At 39.9% G+C, this 22921-nt stretch overlaps 1 protein-coding gene across 1 annotated transcript in view; it reads left to right on the plus strand.

Annotated features, from left to right (window-relative positions):
• Nucleotides 1–22921, plus strand: part of ITPR1 (inositol 1,4,5-trisphosphate receptor type 1) — a 2510606-nt gene that overhangs the window by 405425 nt on the left and 2082260 nt on the right. Inside the window, exons 4-5 of the mRNA XM_044076407.1 lie at nucleotides 6098–6213; nucleotides 22394–22480. Of these exons, the coding sequence (XP_043932342.1) occupies nucleotides 6098–6213; nucleotides 22394–22480 (203 nt within the window). The remainder of the gene's footprint in view (nucleotides 1–6097; nucleotides 6214–22393; nucleotides 22481–22921) is intronic.

Genomic DNA, 22921 nt, shown 5'->3' on the forward strand with positions numbered 1-22921 from the left:
ATGGCTTGATCTTCTGTTGTATGTATTGCTTCACAGGCTTTAAATGAAACTGCCACCTTCATGTTATATAAGGTGTCTTTGCAGTAAAAATTCAGTGCAAGTAAGACTTCAATTTCAATGTACAGTAAGACAATAACTCAGAAATCCAAGTGCATTAAAGCCACCTAGCACTAATAAAACTATAAATCCTACGTCTGCAGAAAATCAGAATTGTTTCTGCACAAATATTTAAAAGATGGTTTATCGATGTATTCACACAGTCTATAACCTTGGTTATTCTTCAGTCCCTAAAAAGCAGATTCGTGATGTATTTGTGCTGCAATTGATCTCTAATCCCAGAGTGTAACTTGTTAAAAGTTCCTGTTATTTTTGTGAGGATGCAAGTATTAGAGTTCATTTGTAATTAGTTGAAGACATGGGTATGTTACATAGACTGACATCAGCAGGTTATGAAATGGGTATACAAATCATTTCTTTGAAGGTTCTCAAAGCCTGTACACCACGCTGTTTTCAGTTCCACTTTAGTCTTTGAAACAATATTGTGTAGAATGAGATGCAGAAGTATTGTAAAAGCAAATTGAATTTTGTGATTGAGTAGAAATGTTTAACACTATTCACATTAGTTAGGGCCATTCTTCTGGAATGCCTTTTCTGCATTTTTTTTTTTTGGGAATGGGAGTGAATTAGGCAACATTACTGATTTTTGAGGTTAAACTTTTCTCTGCTTATTAACTTGATTTGAGCACACACATTACATTTGCTTCACCCCATTCTCAAAACAGTGCTTATGCTGAGAACATGAAGCTTTATTGCATGACAGTTATGAAGTTTTTAAATATCTTGTAAGAAACCAAGCCTAATTTGGTATGTCTTTACCAACTTGCATTCTAACAAATGTTTAATTTCAGAAGATTTAATCCTATGAGGAAGTAGGGGGTCGACTATTTGGAAGTTGCACGATGGCTTGATATCTTGTTTTTATTCCTCAAACATGGAAAACAAATTGCTACTCTGAATTTTCGGTTATTTTTGAAGTGTTACATTTTATGGTTTTTAGCTGTTTATGGCTTTGTATCATTGAAACTGTTTCTTGGAGGGCAGTTCTAAACAGTTCTATCATGTTTTCTTTTTAAAAAAAAACTCTGGTTTTAACAAGTCCAACATTTAACAGTGTGTAACCAGATAAACACTATTTACAGAAGTCTATAACAAGAATGTTTATATTCTTAACCATTCTGTCATATTTTCTTGGTCCTCATGTAAGATTCTCATGTTGGGTGAGACAGAATTTTTTTTTTCATGAAGGATAAACTATCAAGTAATCTTAAGCCCACTGCATTGTCTCAATTTTAAAGCAGCTTAGGACATCAGATTCAGCTGTGGTTCATGGTTTTATATTTAATTTTCTTTGCTAAGTGCACTGTTGCTTTGTCAACAGTTTAATTTTATTCTTTACATCTGCATGGGGGGGGGGGGGGGTTAAAAATCCCACACATTAAAAAAAAAACTCTAGATCATTCTGCAGGTGATATCACTTAATAGATATGATAACTGAATTTATTTCAGAATTTCTTTCCATGAAAGCAAGAGTGCATCTTTTTTGACATGCATTATCTCACTAATTGCTGTGTATTCATTCCCTAAGCAACTTTTGTTTCACTACATTGTCCTACATCTGGCATAAAGGAATTTTAATGCATGGAGTGAACTGAGTCTGTAAGAGAAATTATTGGTTATGGGCAGGTACATCTGTAATTTTTTTATCTCTAGCTTGTTAAGTAAGTCTTCTGTGAAGGGATCCAAGATTCTCCCACTGCCGCAAAGAAGGCAGTTGCCACAAAATTGCATTGGTAACCAACTGCTTTAAAATGGATAAAACTTTGCTGCTAAGAAAATGGCATTAAGAAGTGACTGGTAGGAGGATGGGAGATCAGCTGTATGAGAGCGACATGTTCTGTACTAAAGGAGATGGTGCATAGTACAGGGCTGGAAAAGTAAAGTTCAACAGTCATGCCTTTAAAGTGGGAGTTGAAGGGAGGAGTACAGAAGCTGTAGAAAGGTGGTAGATCTTATGAGCAGTAGATGGAGGCTGTAAAGAAGCGGAACATGAGAGAAACGTACTGGTGATCATGGCTGGGATAGCCTTGCTGCAACCCTAGCAGTATGGGTAGGAAGATGGAGAGCTGCAAGTGACATTTCAGGATAGAATGTTGGCCTTAAAGTCATAGATGTGTAGCCCATGTTAAGGGGGAGTAAGTGCCTAGGTTGTTTAGGAATGACAAAAAAGGGAGATATGGAGTGGAGCAGCAGTCTGCGTGAAGGGCATCAGAAGGACATAATGGAAGAGGAAGAACACCAAACCGAGAATAAAGCATTGGTACAATCAAGTCTAAAAGGTGAAGTACCTTGGCAGTTAGAGGATGAGGAAGGTTGAGCTTGTGGATGTTTGATGTACTGTCCGTATAAAGAGGTGGATAGAGAGACTGATGGTGAGAATACAAGTGAGGTAGTAGGAAGAGATCATACTCCAGATCTGCCCCTAGCAGATTCCAGTCCCACTGGAGATGCTTCATATAACTTTTAGTGATCTCTTGTATTAAGTGAGCAGTAGTGCACCAGGGAATATAGTGACCATTGTCTGACAAATGAGTTGCATCTTGTTTATGGCATCCTAAGACTGACTGCTACATAGTTGGGCTTTTAGCATTAGCCAAGCTTGTTGCCTGTCTTCCTGCTTACATGGCAGATTTGGTAGCCATAGACATGGGCCCAAACCATTTCTGTGCTGTTCTAACTAGAGGCTGTGTACTTTGCTTATCTATCCAGTTTGCAGACCATCCTTGTGGAGGGGACCTTAGACACTTGTGAGGCTTCCCAGAGTTCAGGATCAAGATCGATCTTTTTGGAGACTGCTATGTAGTTCATGGGAATATCTCTGCATTGTTTGACTTGACTATTTTTCTCCTATGACAACATAGGCAATTTCTTGATGGATCCTCTTTTTCCCAACAGTATTATGTTAGGAAATGGACTTCAGTTATACCTTATGACCAACTTTGGTGCCAAGTAGGTTGTTAGTGAGGGTAGACTTCCTCTTCACCCACTACTAATTCCCTTCTGGAAGGAAGAGGGTACACTTTACGCAGAGAATAAACTGCTGTTTCTTGTCCAATGATCTTAAGCCTTTTAAGGGACCTTGCCAGCTGGCTGGGTGCTTGGAGTTAATGGAGGAAGAGGTTTTGAGAGCAGTTTCAAAAAGTGGAAGAGTTGAGGCATGAGGTTTTTCTTCTCAAGCTGCCCTTTTTCCTTACTGTTTTCTCCTGTGATCTGCAGAGGAACTTCTGGGGTGGTAGGCTCACTGTCACCCAAGGTGGTTTGCAAGGTAGGTTGCTGTCTTCCAGAAGAGTGCAGTTACTCTTCGTGAGGAACTGCTGCACTTAATTTATGGAGCCTGTGGCCCCGCTGCAAACTTTTGAATTTCTGGGATATGTTCTTGGTGTGCTTTTCTGGTCCTTGCTTAAGAGGATGGACTTTCAAGCTGTCAGCCATTATGATGCCCTAGATTTTGCTACCGGTAGTAAATTTGATTTAAGCAGGGGGTGATGTCTAGTGTGATTCTGCTGAATTCCACACCTACCTTCCTTTAGGATTCTTGAATTCCTTTCTCAGCTCCCTTAATTGTGAGCTTTTCTACTTTTTGGACTATTAGAAATCTCCACTCATTCTGTGAACCTGGATAAATTTTGTTTGCTCCTTTTTGTGGAAAGGGGTGTTGAGTGGGAAGGTAGCTGTGGTTTTGAGTAGGTAATTATTGCTGTTACCTATCTTGTACAGATTGGATTGTCCAATGTAGCAATCTCTAATGAACCTGGATCCATTCTTTTTTCTGCAGTCACATGCCCACATTTTGGGTGGGACTTGGCACACAAGGCTCACCTTTTGGGGACTTGTGTGTTTTCTTACAGCATCCTTTCTCTTAGTCATCTTCATTCTGAAAGGGATTTGTTGTATACTTTTTACAGGGGTTGGCAGATGGTCTGGGAGGAGGTCTGTCTTATTTCTTGAGCCCTCCGAGAAAAATTTCAAGTTAGGGTCTTGCTACAGTTATTTTGAAAGTGTGCAGTCAGGGTTTTCTGCTACCCTTTTGGTTCTGTCAGAGGCTGTATCTACCCACCTAAGGGGGGGTGTCCTCTTCTATGGAGTAGTTGATTTGAAGGGGGTAGCTTTGGCATGGTGTGTAACTTTGTAGTTTTATCTAATGGATACATGTTTCTTGACCTGTAGGACATGGTCAGTGCCTTTAGCTCCTTAATGGCTGAGGAATGTGGATTACTCCATTTTTAGGAAAAGGTTAAAATCTTTGTCAGGATTGTGCGCCACCTTGTTACTGTTGAGGTGGGTGGGGGTTCACTTTATCTTTTTGACTTATTGCCCTTCTCTCATCCAGCTAAGGTGGTGTCCTGCAGGAGCTGTTGGGTAGTATTATATTTGGGTCCATGAGGGAGTAGTCTATATGGACAAGACAGTATGTGTTGGCTTCTCATCTTGCCCTTGGGTTGTCTAAAATTTCTGGCTGTTTGCATCTTCACTTGGTTGTCAGGGCAAGTTGATCTGTCACCACTCTGTGTGTAGAATAGAAATGTGACATGTCTGATGTAGCAGGCCTGTCAGTGATGGGAAGAGGCTGCTTCTTAAAACATCTATTCTTATCCCTTGTGTGGGGGGGGGGGTGTGCCCTACTTAACCTCTAGATTCTGGGTCTTTTATTCCCCAGTTATTGGCACTCCTGTAGGGTCACATCTTCCTCCCTGCTGTCTCCACCTTCTCCATGAGTTATTGCGGTCAGGGGTGTGCTTTATGGTTGCCTCCAAACTCTTTGGGGGATTTTATTTTTTGTACCCCTATGGCTCCATTTTGCTGTGTGTGGTTCTTACCTACTGGGCACCTGGTTTGGGATGGAGTGAAGTATTCCAAGAAGACTGAGTCTGGGTGTGTTTAGGTGGTATTTAGGAAATTCCTTTCTGACCTTGCATAATGTAAAATTGAGTTCTGCCACTGAGTGGCCTGACTGTAGCAATAGGCCATGGTATAATCTGACTGCATAACTTCATAGGTTGACCTTGTGATGGGCTTGATTGCTGCAGCACTCAGATTCCACAGCTCTCTTCCTATACATATATTGCCTGTGGCTTTGATATCCGGCCTTCCAGATGCTAACACTCTTGGTGGTCTTCGTGTGATAGTTTAATATCCTGTTTTTTTAATTTTTTGGGGTATTCATCTCTGCCATGTAACCTGCCAAGAGAGGGTTCCTCAATGGTTGATAAAAGAACATAACCCTTGTTTAATGGACAGTTTGAGCCAATGATTCTATTCTGTCCACCTGCAGGGAGATGTGCCCTTCTTAGTTTGGTCCAGGCCAGGTGTGATCAACTATGCAATTTACTTGGGGAAAGTGATACTTGTTTTAATTTGTAAGTAGATGTTCATTAGTGGCAGCAGAATAGCAAGCATATGAAATGTGCCTCCTTGTGTGGTTAATGACTGACTGGGGGGGCAAGCATTCCCATGGCACAGGAATTTCTGTTAAAAGATCCACAAAAATTGGAGAACAGACTCCTAATTGTACTACTGTTAGTGGGTTCTTTTCAAAAGGCAAACTGGTGTCTATGCATTTTACATTGCTATATTAAAAACACATTCTGAAAGCCATACTAGCTATGGTGGCTTGACTTACTTTCATATAACACCAGACGAGCCAGTGGTCCTTCGCCTAGTCTGCTCATTCTTACTCCTGTTATCTAACTGGTTACTATTAAGATGGTCTGCTTCTGTTTGTTAATTCCTTGTAACTGGTGTTGGCAATACTGTAAGTTTTAGACCAGTTAAAAGTACCGAAGCATCCTGTACATGGTAATGTTGACATTCTTGTATTTGCCAGATTTGAAATTGTACTGTATTTTACTTTAGAGAACTCTAAATTTTGTTGGTGAAATGTAGCAATTGATTAACCATGGTCTTCAATGGGGCATTGTAATCCCCCTCTTGGTTATGCAGATTAAAATTTCTAATACGAGACTGTTTTCTTGTTCCCTAGACTGTCTCTTTAAGTTATGTCCTATGAATCGGTACTCTGCTCAGAAACAGTTCTGGAAAGCAGCCAAACCTGCGTCAAACAGCACTACTGATGCAGTACTCCTGAATAAGCTACATGTGAGTAATGAACTGTCTTAGTTAAGTTAAATGTTCTTAACTGCTATTCTGCAATGCTGCAGGTTTTTGTACAGGTATCTTGAAACATAACCAAGGCTGCTGAGCACACCAGAGCAGCCAGATGATGTGGATGTTGAAATGAATGCAATCCAGTAGTATGTGGTCTGCTTTTGTGGTACAGAGGTATACAGCACAGTAGCCCATGCTGGTAGAGACTGACTAGTGACATGGGTTGCTTTAGAAATTGACAGCAGAGGGTGGGATTTCCTGCTGATGCTGACTGAACCATGCTAGTGAGATGGCGGTGGTATAATTCAATGCATTGCTGGAACCAGCTTTGAGTGACATATCGTATGGAGTTTGAGCTGAGGATGTGCAGGTAAGTTTGTTCTGCTTTTGGAGTGGTAGCTGCAGTTGGCTTATGTGGAAATGCATTAACTCAGAGGGGACAGTACTGTAGGTTATTGTCTGTTGGCACACCAGCCACCTGGTGGGTAGTAAGGCACAAACCTATGGCTAGTTGGATGAAAGTCTTGCTACAAGTGGAACACAGTGAGGAGATATGAATAGTGGATAACAGTGTAGTTGAAATAGGCTAAGGGGGTTGCTAAACAAAATGAAGGCAAAAAAATTCTAGCAATGCTAAATGCTACCGATCCTGTCAAGTCTAGATTACTAGCATTTCTAGTCCTGCCTCATCAGTAATTTTTGTGTAAATGTTTGATAGTTGGGTGACTACCCAGTGTTTTGAGGGGGAATATCTGTTTGCTACTCTGATACATTGTCGGAGCATTCCAGAGGCCATCAAATTAAGTCAGAACCTCCACATGCATTCCTTATTTTCCTGGACTCCAAAAGCTTGGATGAAAAGCTACATGACACCTCTCCTGTTCATTTCCTCCGTTTTGCCCCATCCAACAAGTCTTTACTCATTAAATTTTGAATTTTCACAAAAGCAACTACCACCACCTCTTTTGTATTCATTTGCAAAGTAAGCACTTTCTGACAATTGTGGTTTATTTGGCCTGAATGGAGTACCACATGTTCATGCTTCACTGTTGCAGTACTTCGTTCTGCTGCTCCCGTTAGGGGTCACCACAGCAGATAAACTGTTTCCATTTCTTCCTGTTCTCTGCATCTTGCTCTGTCACACCAACCACCTGCATGTCCTCTCACCACATCCATAAACCTTTATCTTAGGCCTTCCTCTTTTCCTTTTACCTGGCAGTTTCATCCTTAGCATATTTTTCCCAATATACTCTGCATCCCTCCTCAGCACATGTCCAAACCAATGTAATCTTGCCTCTCTGGCTTTGTCTCCAAACCTTCCAACCTGGGCTGACCCTCACTGTTGCAGTACTGACTTGGGGATTTACTGCTTTGGAAGCCCTTGGTCAGCCCAGATGCCAGAGTAAAAAAAAAAAAAAAAAAAAAAACTGAGCTGGCAGATCTCTACCATGACATCAGAATGGTTGGGTATAAAGGGAACCAGGCAACACCATCACATCAGCCTTGCCTTCAGAACCTTAACAGTTGAGTCTCATTCCACACAGCAATGAGAAAGTCTTCTAAAGCCAAGTACCCTTTTGGGATAATCCTTTTCTCCCGGGACTCATGTCAGGTAAAGTGGGCATTCTCTGTTCCAGTAAAGAAATCCCACACACTTTCATAACTTGTCACTTGTTGAGATCCAAACCATGAATCTCCAAATTGCCATCCGTGTGCCCTTTTCAATACTAGGATTATAAGGAGTAGGTCAGAAATCTTGTCTAAGCACCTTGGTCATCAGTCTGCTTCCCATCACAGGTTGACATCCACTGGCAATCCTGAGGTTGAGCTCCAAGTGAAAAGGGAAAGACCCAAACTTGGGGACACATGGCAACCTTTCTGTCTGCCAGTCCCCCAAGGCTGATTGTGGAGGAAGGAAATGCTTTTGCAGCCCCCTTCTTGTGAGATGGTGGCACAGGTCTCTGAGACCTTTTGGACTCTGACATGCTGTCGAGTCCCTCAGATTCAGCTTAGGCCTTGGTGTTTGGTTTGTCTGGTTTGGAGTCACTAAGCAGATTTCTGCTTCTAGTGACTGATCTTTAACTGACGTTCCTGTGGGGCATCTGCCAACATCAGGTATTTCTTTCAAGGAAACTGGCATCAGTAGCAAATGTGTGCAGGCCCAAGGCAAAAGCTATACCTAAAAAGGATTCAACCTCCGTTTTTGTGCCTAAGCTTAGCTCCTGGCCAACAGGTTATCAGCAGGATTTGGTCACGTTGGCAGAGGACCTTATTTCTTTGGTTAGATGCAGGTAACCTCCCCCTGAATCTTCGCCCGGAAAAAGGAAGAGATCCTACACCTGAGGTCTTCTCAGAACTCCCTGATTCAGATGAAGACTCATCAGGAAGATACTGTCCTTGAAGAACCCTTCTTTAACCTCCTTTTAGGATTCTGATTTAGAAGAGGTGTTACCTTGTGTTTCAGCCCCTGACGTTACCTTGTGCTTCAGCCCCAGACGTTACCTTTGGGCAACACTGCATGCCATGAGAGTTTTTCCGGAGGCAGGCACAGGAGTACTCCCAAGCAAGAGAGTCTTGTAGTTCCTTGATCTCCCTCAACACAAACCCCTGGCTATCCCTCCAGTTTTTGAAATGATGTCTTTATGGAATAATCTCTCAATCCAGACTCTCTCCCCCCAGTCCATCATAAACCAGACAGGTTTTACAGGGTACCTGATCTCATAAATTCCTTTTTAAAAACACTTCTGACCCAGATGTCACTGCAGGCCCCAAAAGAGTTAGGGCTAGTACTTCTAAAAACCCACTACCTATGGACAAAGTGGGTTCCTTGACAGATTTGGGTTGCCAATTCCAGATGAAATACCAGAAGGCAAGGCAATGGTCCTCAGGAATACCCAGATCGGTGTGTTCTAGGCAAAAGGGCTCTAGCAAAGATCAGTAATGACTCCTCCATCTCCCTACCCCCCACCACCAACCTCAGTCAAGATAGGAGAAAGGCTTTCCTTATTCAAAGAAAACAGGGCCCTCATCTCCAAGTGGGTTCGGGAAGTAATCTGAAATGGCTACAGGCTCTTCAAGGAACCATTAAGATTCTTCGGCTACCGCAATGTGCCATAAAACCAAAGGGCATAGGCCATTTCTCAAATTCACAACCTGTGATCTTAGAGCTCTGTGGAACCAGTACCAGACCACCTATTAGGAAAAGGTTTTTACTCCAGGCTATTCCTGGTCCCTAGGAAAGAAACCACTTGGCACCCTATCCTGGATCTGTCCAACCTCAGTCTGTCCCTCCTAGTCCCAAAATTAAAGATGCTTATTCTTCAAAAGCTTCTTCCCATGATCACACTTCATGCTCTAATGGTTACCTTGGATTTGAGAGATGCCTACTTGCACATCCCTATAGAATCCTGCAGAAGTTTTCTTTGCTTCAGAGCAGGGTACCAGTCACTTTCAATTCTCTGCACTTCACTGGCTTGTCTGCTGTTCCCAAGGTCTTCACCAAATGTCTGGACCCTGTGATCACCTTCTGCAGAGCAAGAGGCATCCACATTTAGCCTTAACTGGACAACTGTGTCACTCAGGCTGCAAGCCAGTCAAAGCTCCTTAAGGATTTGGCCCTTCACTCTTCTCTAGGGTTCACCGTAAACCTCAGCAAATTCAAGAAACCCTTCCACCAAGATAGATTTCCTGGTTAACCCAATACTTCCTGGCCATTTTGTCTAAGCAATGCCTCTCAGCCAGAGAATTCCTCAGATCATTGGGCTAAATAGCATCTTGTATACTAATCTCACTGGTCAGGCTACACATGAAGTTTCAGTGGTAACTCAAGAGTCTGTGGTGCTAGCACTCTGTCCTTGGAGACAGAAATCCACCTAATTTACTGTGTCGAGGCCTAATTAGCATGATGTGCACCGGCATGTACACAGAACCAGGGTCTCCCCTTCAGGTTCATCCCTCAGGGTCAAACCTTAACCACAGTTGCATCACACAGCTTTGGGAGCCCATTTCCAACACCACCTATTCCAGGGCAAACGGTAAAAGCAGTTCAGGCACAAGCTCACAAACTGGAAGGAAATGAAGGCAATACAGAAGGGCATGGTATCCTTTAGGGATCACTGGAAACCAGGGGTTCTAATTATCAAAAGCAACACAACAGTCATATGGTACGTAAACGAGGGGCACCCACTCCTACCCTCTTTGCTGGCTGGCAGTGCAGATCTGGGAGACAGCATATGCTTTGGGTTTGCATCTGATGGCTCAGTACCTTCCTGGGGCTCTGAACAATAGCCACCCTCCTCAACAGACACTTAATGTATCCCCATGAGTGACAGCTGCATTGGGAAACATTTCTCAGCATAGTGCAGAACTGGGGGTTCCCTCAAATAGATAGTTTTACCACTGATGAAAATGCTCAGTTAAAGTGATTGTTCTAGGAGCAAACTTCCCGCAGCCTGGAGAATAGATGCCTTCTTCCTCTGGAGCAACCTATTTCTTTATGAATTTCCTTCCCTGCCCCTCCTTCCGAGGGTCCTAAAAATCAAGGGAGAAGGACAAAGGTCATCCTGATAGCTTCAGCTTGGCCAGGTAGCACTGATACCCCCTGCTACTGAGTCTGACCCAAAGAAAAACCTTGGCAGTTATCCCAGAGTGGATCTGCTAACTTGGTCATAGGGGAAGTTTGTGCACTAGCCTCCAGACTCCTCAAACTGTCTGAATGTGTAATTCATCAAAATTCTACTCTGGACTAGTTGAGCACTTAATATCCTCAAATAATCTAGAAGACCTAGTTCTAGGAGTGCTAGGAGAACCATACTGTGCCAAGTGGAAAATATTCTCTATTTCTTGTCAGCAACAAGACATCAACTGTCTCAACCAACATTTCAGCCATTTTGGACTACCTGGCTATCTTGGACAAAGGCCTACCCTTCTCATCCATTAAGATTCATGCTTCTGCCATTTCAGCCCACATTCCTACTGTTCCTCCTACCTTTAACCAACCCCCCCAATGAAAGTTATTTAGGGGAGTGCTGCACTTCAGACCTCCCAGTAGGCAGTCCAACCCTGCTTGGGACCTCAGCTTCGGTCTTGAAACATTGACTTTACTCCTATTTGAACCAGCTACTTCAGTTTTTAAAATTCTTGATTTGGAAGATTGCCCTTTTACTGGCTATCTCCTCAGCTAGCAGGGTCTCTGAGTTGCAAGCCCTGTTGAAAGATGGAACCCTTATCTTCCATCAGGACAGAATTTTCCTCAGACCTAATCCTTCCTTTATGCCCAAGGAGGACACAGACACTTCCCTGAACCAAGCCATACACTTGCCTACCTTATTTCTTAAGCCACAGAACCAAGGGGAAAGAATCCTTCACTCCTTGAATTTACATGGACAACTTTGCTACTACCTTGACAGGACTACAGCTTTCAGAAAATCAGAACGGTTTGTTTCCTTTGCCTTGGGCTTTGAAGGAAAACCCGTCTCAAAGCAAATTCTCCTAGTGCATCTCCCACTGTATTTCCTTTTGTTACACCTACCACAGCAAAAAGCCCCTTGAATCTAAGACCCACTCAACTAGGGCCATGTCATCTGCATTGTTTACCTGAGGGGAGTGCCTTCCAAACACATTTTGGAAGCAGCTTACCTGGTCATCCGTGCATACCTTTACCAGGCACTACCACCTTTTAGCCTTCTCCAGGTCCCAGAGTAGGATTTGCCACTGCCATCTTGCCCGGCATCTTCTCTTCCCATTAAGGCACCTTCCACCCTCGTTTCAGCTTTGGGAATAATCCCAGATGTCAGGGCTGCAACAGTAAAGCATGAAGAACATGGTACAGTTGTGTACACTTAAATGTAGATGTTTGTATTCACTTGCAGTCTTTCTCTCCCTCCGCCCCTCTTATTCTCCTTAAAATAGCTTGTTTCTCTGTCATACTCTTCCAGAGGACCCTCTGTAGGGATGCTGTACAGGTCCCCTTCCTTTAACCTGGTCCCTTGCTTAAGATTGATCTATGGGGCTCCTACCTTCTAGGGGCAAGAAAAAATCATGGCTTCATGTCATGGTTTAGGCTGGCTCCCTTTATACCCTTTCTCAGGGAGGAGGTAGTTTACTGTACTTTTGTCGGGTCAACCAAGGGCTTCTGAAGCAGAAAATCCCATAATTCAGGATTGTAACCGTGAATCCACACTAACATCCATATTTGTGGTAGGTGTACATGGCTGTACTTTTACTACAGATGCCATTTCGCTGTCAACTTCAAAAAAAAAAATTGAAACAGTTTTGCTAACTGCACTACTGTGTAGCTAAATTCCAGGATTCAGCCTATCCAGAACCATTTGCATTGCCCTGCACTTGTTGGCTCTTTGCAACCCAGTAAAAAAGGTAAATCAGGTTATCGGAAAAATGGATACATAGGTATAAAAAGAGATCATCAGGCAATAAAAGATGTTTTTCATTCCTGTGAAAATTCCTTGCATTCATTTTAAATGTAATTCATTCCATTTTTTGGAAGATCTTTTATATTAACTTTAATTGATTTCTCTCCAAATATGTTTTTTTTATTTTTTGATAGTGTCTGTTTTCCTAATTTTAAGTTAAGTACTAGGCTAGCTGCCCTTGCCAGACCATTAAGCCTAGCCAGATTCCATTCAAAGGTGGGAATCAAACTGTTTACCTTGGCTGAAGTAAACACCTTAACTGTTATGCCAACTCCCAAACGCTTACCTTGTTAGCAAATTCCATTAAAGAAACCTGCTGAAATAACCATGTCCAACTCCTCTATAGATTTGATAAATTTCCAGAGTTACTAAAATATCATCAGCAAAAAGCTGAATTTTTGAATTTTCCAATTTTAAAAGCTTCAATACTATTAGCAAAAGATTCAATAGCTAAAGGAAACATAAAAGATGATGGTCATTCTTGTTTGGTTACTCTGATAATAAAAACCTGTGACAAAAGGCAATATTTTGATAAAAGCCTTTGAATCTGGATGTAATATTTTTTTCCAGAAAAATTAATCAATGGAGTTAAAGGGTCTTGATCACAAAAATGGGTAATGCAAACTTTTTATTCTGATTTTTGGTTGGTTACCTTTTTTATATTGCCAAAAACATAAATGGTAAAACCAGTTTGGACTCAAGATTATTAAATATGTAATTAATCACTTAAGACATAGGCAAACATTAACAGAAAAGAAAAAAGTCAACATTTCTCCATTTAAATATAATGTACGTTTTCTTTGTTTTTATAATTAAAAATGCTGAGTTCATGCCTTCCCTTTAAACGTCACTCCTCTTCCTGAACAGTATTATGCATGTATTGTTCCTGCAGTTTCAGTTTACATCTGTGTAATTTGCGCATTCCCTTTTCTGAAGATCTGTATTCTAATTAATTTCTTTTTTGCCATTAATACCTCCAATACAGGTGGTGTAGACCTTTGATTTCCATTTTCTAGTAGTTGCATTTTTGGCAGCTAGCAATTAAACTTAAGGCTTTACTGTGTCTTTGCAATTCATATTCTATATCCTAGCTTAAAATAATATTTATTTCCTTATTTGCAGCAATTGTTCATCCAATATTTGAGTACTCTGGATGGATTTTGTCTGCCAGCTCATAACACTCCCAAAGCGTGTTCCCAGTTATCTTTTTCTTCATCTCACATCCAGCATTTGCCATCTACTTGAGGAAACTTTCTTTGAAGTACACTTCAGAGTTTAAAGTACCTATGCAAGCACTTAAGATTCTAAACATTATGGACTTGATTGCATACTTGAGAGGCATACTGTATTGTTTTTCTTGTAAATTGCTTTTCCAGTCGCTCCCCAATCCTTTCTAACCTCCTCTGATTCTTGGTTATCGCACAGTATTATGTGCTCTAATTCATTTTTAACAGCTGCTTCTGTTCTATATTGTTAAAACTTTTATCAGTGCAGGTTTTCACTTAAAATCCCCCATGACTTTCTCTTTGCCTGTACTCTGAGATCAAGCCCCAATAGACAAGGCAAGACTAGCCTGCAATCCAAATGTCTTTGACTTCATCCGACTTCATTACTTTTCCTGCTTATTTGTTCCCAGTTTTCTTGGTTCCTTTCCCAGGTTTCTTCAGTAAATTTCAGCCCGGCTTGTCTATTTTCTGTGCCCCTACTTGCAGTCAGCCCTGCTGGCAAATTCCCCTTTCTCCATTCTTGTATTGTCTTAGTTCTTATATACTGTGCTACTTTATAGATATAATCTGTATGGTGGTTCTCCTTAAGGATCTGCATCCCAAATTGCACTCTTGAACCCCCCCACCCCTTTGATTCATCTTCCCTTTCCACTTTGAATTATAAGCTGCTGCTTGTTACGTATATGAGCCTTAACTCTATAGCTTTAAAATATTTCTTCAAATCTCATCAACCTAAACCACCTTGTTCTACTGGAAGAATTAACTTATCCTACTCAGCTCTTGCCTTTCTCTCTCAGATAAAATTCCTTTAGTTCTTTAAATACTATTCTGAAGAAGTCTGAATAAAAGACGAAACCTAGGTAAATTTGTGGTGTGAACCGGTGCCATTTGTGGTTGTGGCCTCCTTGGAGTCCATCTGTTGGTCTGTTTTTGTTTTGGTTTGTTCTTTAAATACTATCCAGTTTCTTAATGTAACTTCTCTTGTTTAGTCTGTTCCCACATATCCTTAGCTGCCATAACAAAAACCTTTTAATACATACTGCTAAATACTTTATCTCCCTGTAAGCATTGGTATTGCTGAAACAGTTTGCATGTGGGTACATAATTTACAGCTAGAACCTTTTTTCAGGATACAAAGTTAATAATGATAAAATAGACTTGAAACTGCCTCAAAATGTTACACTACACTGATCCTTTTTCTGGATTTATACGGTACTAAATATCTGCAAATAAAGCCATCTTTGTTTACCATACCAATTGTATCCTTGTATTTCTGAGGGCCTTATTTTCTTTGCCACTAGTTCTAAATATAAAGCATGCAAGTGAGAGGACACCCTTGCCTGGTTCTGTTCAAATGCAGCTCATCTGAGAGGAACTTTCCTACTTTCATTCTTCTTGAGCCTTCATATATCCTTACAATAAAGATTAACTTTATCAGGGAATGCAAATGCTTCCAATGTCCTACTCATAAAATGCCAGTTTACTTTTATCAGATGTCTCCTGTGCATAAAGACCCAACAGCAGAGGTATTTTCTAACATTCTGCTTCCCTCTGGAACATTGTTCTATTAGTGTTAAATGCTTGCCTTTCTTTCACAAAACCACACTAATTCGTATCTATCTTGGCAGCACTTTTACCATTATTTTAACAAGTATAGACATAAACACTTTATAATCAAGATTTAAAAATGATGTTGGTCTACATGAAGCTTGGTTTGAAGGGTCTTTGCCCTCTTTAGATAACACAGCCACTACTGCTTTCTTCAGATGTTGATTCTTCCCCTTTTAAATTATCTTCCAGATCTTTATTGCTTTCTTCCCTCTTAATTTCCAAACTTCACATGAATACCAGAGACTTTCCTGAAGAAAGATTATACATCACTTTGACTTTTCATGTCATCACCTCGTATCTTAACTGTTAGTTGAGCCTTGTATCCCTCAAATGTAATTAAAATGGTCTTCCATAAGTAAAGTTTGTACTTTCTTGCATAATAGCTGCTTAACTGCTGTCTTTTTAAACTTGCGCATATTAGCCAGATACTCCCGTAATTTCTCTAGCAATCTGCATTTGCTCTTTACACGAGATTCCTGTTATTGTGCAGTACTTTAACCTCTGTCAGCCCCTCGAAGTAATTTTGTATTACTAAACCATACCTCCTCCTCTTATTTTGACTGTTTTTACACTCCACTTTCATTTTATCCCAGGCACTAGATATAACTTCTGAAGATATTTCTATCTTCCATAACTTTCAAATTTCCACTACCCATTCCTTAAATTCCTCTTAAGAGGTAGGTAAATACCCTACATTTTTTAATTGGTTCACGATCAAAGTTTTTGGATGTGCCGAAGCTTTGTTAAATGCATATGTTTCTGTGAAATTACTGTCTAGCCCAGTTATTTGTACTTGGAGGAATATGCAAATTCAGTTCCTACTACTAAATTCACGTCTTCCATACCAAATATTTTCATAAACTTCAGAAATCTCCCCACTTGTAAATATTCCTAGCTGAAAGCTGATTTTCCCCCAAAAGGTTCCTAAGCTCCAAAATAGTTTTTGGTGAAATATAAATGCATGCCATTGTAATCCCCCTCACTTCCACCTTCTCACTATTTGCACCTCTCTAGCAATTAGTATAATTACTCTACTTTTCCTGCATCTGAGATAGAGGATTTCAGAATGCATATTCTGAAATCCTCTATCAGAATCACATGCTTATGTTTCCAACTGTGTCCTGCAGCATTGCTGTTTGCACTTTGCATTTCTTCATATAATTCAATATTAACTTTTTATCTATGCCTGTAAGGCCATTCGTGTTCAGGATATGGACAGCATAGCCATCATGATAAAAAAGCTATTCTCACCTGTTAGGACATTTTTTTAATGTGTTTTTCCAGCTTTTGTGTTGCATGCATATATTATTGTGTGGCAGGCTGACCTTTTATACAGTTTTCCAACTGAACCTACGTCGCATTTTCAAGACTTCGTTTTAATGAAAACCCTCAGTCAAAAAACTAAGTACAAAATGGCCATCTCCTATTTACTTGGAACAAACACACAGATCTGTGTACATCTTCAAAATATGAGGTTTAACCCTCCAGAAGGGAACAGTTGCCCCGAAAGTGATTGCTGTACCTATAGGCATTATCAGCCTGAAACTGAGGTTATGGTTGGCTGTGCTCCCACTTACACTGATTGCTGTCTCTCCTTTTAGTATCTCTCTCCTTTTCTCAGATATGAAAAGCAGCTTGTATGCTTTCAGAAAACTATCGTAACTCTAAGAATAAGTGCACTAGCTATCTTAAAATAAAACTCAATTGTACACTTCTATTAACTGCATTAAAATGTTAAGGCTGGCATGAATGGGGGTGGTCGCCTCTTATTCACTTCCAATAAATTCAGCCTAATTTTTTCAAAGATCTGCTTGCCATTGTACCTTTAAATTTTGCATTTTCCTCAACAAACAATACTCTGTTCTCAGGATTGTTTGTACCTACAAGACAGCTTGTTTCATTTGGAATGTATTCAGCAATGAGTCTTGCAAATTTCTCACAAAAAAGAATCAACAGCTGCCCACAGCTGCAGACGACTCCACTATAAGCAAGCTAATATCTTTGCAATTGTAAGAAGCTTAGCATTTTCTTGGCTTTCATAATTTTCTTATTTTAAAGGCTGCATATTTACAAAAACACCTGTTTACAGCTTAAACCAAAGGAGGTGGTCTAGACATTCATGCTTTTGTAGTAATGTCCTAATTCTGCATGTAATCAGTGCACTATTAAGCACACTTCCACCCCAGCAGCTCATGATCATAGCGTATCAACATTAAACTTGCCTTGTCCAGCCTCACTTCTTACACTGTAAAACATGTATTACTTAAACTGAAAAGTACTTTCATTTCTTTAACACACAACATTCACTGAAAAGACCTGCATTTAAAATAACCTGACTACACACAATTTTACTGTATATAACATGCAGTTTGTATCATGAAATGTTTTATCCAAGTACTAACAAATTATTGTTCTTTTCCACCTTTTAGTATCCTTGAAATATTTGATATAGTGGGGTATATGCTTTATAGTCAACAAAAGTTAATTTTCAGACACTTTCTATTGGCAAAACCAATCTTCACAAATGTGATGCTTTACAGTCTTCCATTTATTCACTAATTTCAGAGTTTCTGGTCTTCTGTTAATCCTCTCACAACACAAGCCTCTGTTTCAAGTCCAATGTACTCTTGATTCATCTAGTTGACTCCTGTGCTTTTTTCTATTTCTCAAGCATTTTCCTGTGGAACACTTGAAAAGGTTTCACTGACAAAGTTTCTCTGTGAACCATATTAGACAAATGAAGCCCATTTTCTGTGTTGACTTGCTTTTTGTTGGATAAACTTTACTCCTTAGCCTGTTGTGCATCAAAAAGTGACTTTGATCCTCCCGAAGGAAGAAAAAAACATTTTGAAGATGGCTGGATACAGCAGCTTGAATCTCACACCTACCTCTCAATATTTCCTGATTGCTGGGATAATTTTTTTCCTGCCTGTTGTACAGTGAATAATTTGTACAAACATTCTATCTCCAATTTGTAATACTTTACCCCTCTGTCAAAATGTAGTCAGGATTAGCTCTTTCTGCTGGTATGACATGTTTACCAATGTAGGTCTTGGCTGCTCTGTCCTGGCCAGGCTTGAGGCTACACTTGGTGTGCCCTTTCAATTACCAACTTCTGCTGTGGACCACTAGTCCAGTTGCTTATTTGTGTTTTCATAAACTGGAAGGAGCAGACTAATTTAATTTTTATCTGGTACAACAGTAAATCTAAGGTTTTCCGTGCACACACTGTTCAAACTCATTTTTTTTTCAAACCATTTTTAAGAGACCTATTCAGCCAGTTTTTTCTTCATGGCAACCTCTGATTTTTGCAGGTTTATCACTTCATCTGAATGGCTCAATTAAAGCTTCTGTTTTTTCAGGCTTTTGTTTGAATTGATGCATTTCTTCAGTGTTTAATTTTAATCACCTCTGAATACATATTTGAGTTATTTTTACTCTAAATTATTGGAGACTATCTCTTGAACGTGTTTTTGCTGAACAGCTGCCAAATCTTTCCCAGGGAGTATTTTTATCAACCTTTTTTGGTTGGTTTTCTTTCAGGTTTACCAAATTTCTTTGCTGGCATCTAGGCAGTGTATTTACTAGCCAGAAGCTGAATATACCCCCCCCCCCCCACCAAAAAAAAAAATTCAGTCATTCCTTTTTTACTCAGTTTATCATACCAGGAGAGCTGAAGTGCTGTTCAGTGTGCAGCTGTCTTGGAAGTCCATTTCTTAATCTTGTGCGAATAATGTATAATGGACATTTAAGTGCAGTGATTGCTGTACTTGATTAGATTGTATCCATTCCTTATTTATGTATAGGAGTAACTGATCTCCATGGAGGTGGAACTAAATTTGAATTTTGCACTAAAGCATCATAAATTAAAGTTGAGATTTTATAAGTTTATAAATTTCAACTGATAATCTGTATATGTCAGGAGTTTTGATAGTGCAAATTTTTTCAGCTTTAGTATCAATTTTGGATACTGGTCAAGACTACGTTTTAAGTATTTTCTTCTTTCTCCAGTTTTCTAAGTCTTGATGGTGTTTGAAAATGTATAATTCAATATCTGAAGTTTCTCTTGGCTCTTGGATTTAGAATACTACTAATCTGAAACATTAACCTTGTTTTTATGGTATCCTACAAAACCTAAAATCTCTCCACATGGTGGCTTATGGGAATGAGTTTTCCGCATTTTCACTCAATTCATTAGCTGCTTTAGTATGATTGTATATCATGGTTAAATTTAAATCCCAGCCAGTGGGAAAATATACATGAACAGATTATTGTATGTATTGCTTAAAATTGTTTACTTCAACTGAATTCAGTTCATTTTGCAGACTTTCTTGCGCCTTCCCTGAACTGGATTAATTGCTCCTTCAGTGCTTGAAAAATTTTTAACTGTCCATGCTTTACATGACTTAATTGTTTCATTTGCTCTTTCATGCTCATTTTTCTGCAAATTTGTTTTTTGTGTGCATCTGAGGTCATGATTGGGTATGTAGGGCGTAATTATGGATGTAAGGGTAGTAGTTGGGGCTATTTAGGATGCTGTTTGCAATTTGTAGTTGTGATATTTGAAGCATGTGGGGGAGCTCGGGCCATCTTAAGCTTTCAGGGATATTCAATGATGGGATTTGTAGCTATTACTGGCTGCGAATCGTACTATCTTGTTATAGGTGGTTTCTAGTTTGGGTAAGAGATTAATTTGAAAGTATGGGAGCAGCATACAGTAGGGGGATGGTGGAAGAAATGTTTGAGCCAGTATAGGTCTAGATTTGTTGGCTGTGTATTTGTTGTGGTATAGAAGACCTAGTTTTTGATTGGACTTTTTGGTACTGTTTAAGATATGTAGGTCGAATTTTAATATCAAAAATGAATATTGCTTTGGCCTACCCTTGACACGCATTGCATTACGCAGACTTTGATCTGCCTCAAAACTGAAGATGGCAGTGGTATAGCTTCGTGACAGTTGTCTGCATGCAGGGACTGATTTGCTGAAGTGTAAAGTGGCTGTTAAAGGTGGCACTTGAAGGCTGTAGTTCTCTGTTAAAGTGGTGTGCCTCATCTCTACAAATGAGAAGGTACAACCTCAGAAGTAAAAGGATTTTTGTCTACAGTGGAGATTGAGGGTACAGAGATCAGTAGACATGTACAGCAGTAATCGACATGGTGCCATACTGGTAAAATAAAGAACTGTCTTGAGATAAACTTTACAACTTGGAAGTGTTCTCTGCTTTCCATGATGTAGAACAGTTCTTCAGCTGCATACATCCAGTTTCTGCTATCTTATCAATTTCATATACTACACTCTATTCTTTATAAACCTTCCTTCTGTCCATCTCTCTCTTCCTTAGTCTCCATCTACATCCCATCCTGGACCCTCTGTACTTCTAACCAACAATTACTTGATATCTACTACCCAAAAAGGTCAGTAGACAAACTACTGTACAAACACTCCCTTGCCCATGCTTGGAACAAACTTCCCCTTGACTTACGTTCAATCTCCCACACCTCACACTTTAAAAATGAACTAAAAGCTTATTTTCTCAGTTCCAGAACCTGCCCTTGCCATGACCCTACCTAGTCTTCCTTCCCTTTATGTACCCTCAAAAGGACCATACTTAGTACCTCATTACACCTCTCTCTCCAATGTGTCTACTATGGATTTGCACAATTTTCTACAAACAAAAAATGTTTGTTAACCTATTGAACTATATCAATGTAAAATTGTTACTTGGCTTCTTTTTAATGCAACTTTAACTTTATGCATGTATCCCAACATATGTGAATCGTTTTGCTATAACTGCTATTATATCAGTATTGTTTAAAACTGTACTTGTTTTAAAATGTATTACTGGAGCTTTTCTCCTCGGGTCTCCACTGAAAATGGGCCACAAGCCCAGTTGGACAAACCTGGTTAACAAATGTCAATAAATAAATGAATAGCTTTAAGAAGCAACATTTCCGGTACCCTTGTAATTGTAAGAGATTGCTGTTAAGTGGGTGATTGTACAGGATTTTGAAAAGAAAGACATTAAGAGATGGCTGTTTCGTAAGAGTTGAAGTAGCCATGATCTATGACATGTATATAGATGGCTGTATTTTTTATGCTTGGTCATTTTTGTCCCTACCACCCACCTAATACGATAGACATTTTCAAATGCTGTTTGCAGTAAAATGCAAACATTCAGCTGTTGGTGTGGAGCATAAAGGTTTTTAAGAGAATTTCTAACTCTGCATATGGTTGGAAGATATGTGCTTGTAGACACTAGACAGTGAAAGTGTTTGAGCAATTGCATTCTTCAATTTCTGAAGTACTAGCCAGTGATGTGGCATAGAGAGGGATATATGGCTAACTAGGGAATAAGTAACCCTGGTTTATACAAGTCTCTGGCAGAGATGGTGTTCATTGAAAAATCTGTTAGGAAAGGCATGGTTTATAGGAGGAGAAGCCCTTGGATGTTACAAAGAAATGCAGGGAAGGGAGAAGTTAAGGAAGGGTAGGCTATAATATAACCACCTTCAACATCAGAAGCTGTTAATGACGACCTGGAGGATGCCATTTTAATATCCATGACTGATCCTGCACACTTGGAAAAATTCTGGGGAGCAAGGAGGAGCAGGTAAAGCTGGCAATGGACTCTGGCACTGGGGTGGCTGGAAATGATGACTCTGCAAGGGAGGTGGGGAGAGATGCTTGAAATACTTAGCTGAGTGCGTATTATGCCCTTGCTGCAGATTGTCCAGTAGAATATTAACATTTATGTAGTAGCCTAAGGCAATGATAGACATTTTGTTTGTATTTGTCTTCTACATTTTAGGATCCGAGACCTGCTGACTGATGTACGAATTTATAACTGCATATTTCTCACTTTTTTACAGAACATAATTATAAGTCTGACTTTGTTTTGACAGCATGCTGCTGACTTAGAAAAGAAACAAAATGAGTCTGAAAATCGAAAGCTACTGGGAACAGTTATACAGTATGGCAACGTTATTCAGGTAACATTTGCTTGTTTGTGTACCTTTTCAAAAGAATAAACAGTATTTGAATTAAACATAAATATTTTCATGTTTTAATGTGGTAGTCTTTACTGCCTTAAGCCTGGAATGCTTCTTTGCTCTTTAAAATTTTCAACTGTGTAGAATGACTGTTTTTGATGGGTCCTGTAGTATGAGATTCTGCTCTGGTCAAATTTTGTGGAGATGTATGGGCAGTTTTATGCTTTCCGTAAATAAGCCTATGTATGTAGTTTCTGTTTACCAGAATAGTTTGTTGGACTCCTTTCCCTGGCAGCTTCCCAATCCACTGAAATTCCATCCCCCTACTCCCTTCGGTTAAACACTGTTCGAGGAAGTCATAGAATTAGTGGGTGTTTTACTGAAGATGTTATCAGTGTAATGTTTTAAGTAGCTAGGTGCTGTAGTTGATGTAATTTGTAA

The sequence above is a fragment of the Protopterus annectens genome, chromosome 7.part0 (genome assembly GCF_019279795.1).
Source record: "Protopterus annectens isolate FY-2018-M chromosome 7.part0, PAN1.0, whole genome shotgun sequence".
In the NCBI taxonomy this organism is placed as follows: Eukaryota; Metazoa; Chordata; order Ceratodontiformes; family Protopteridae; genus Protopterus; species Protopterus annectens.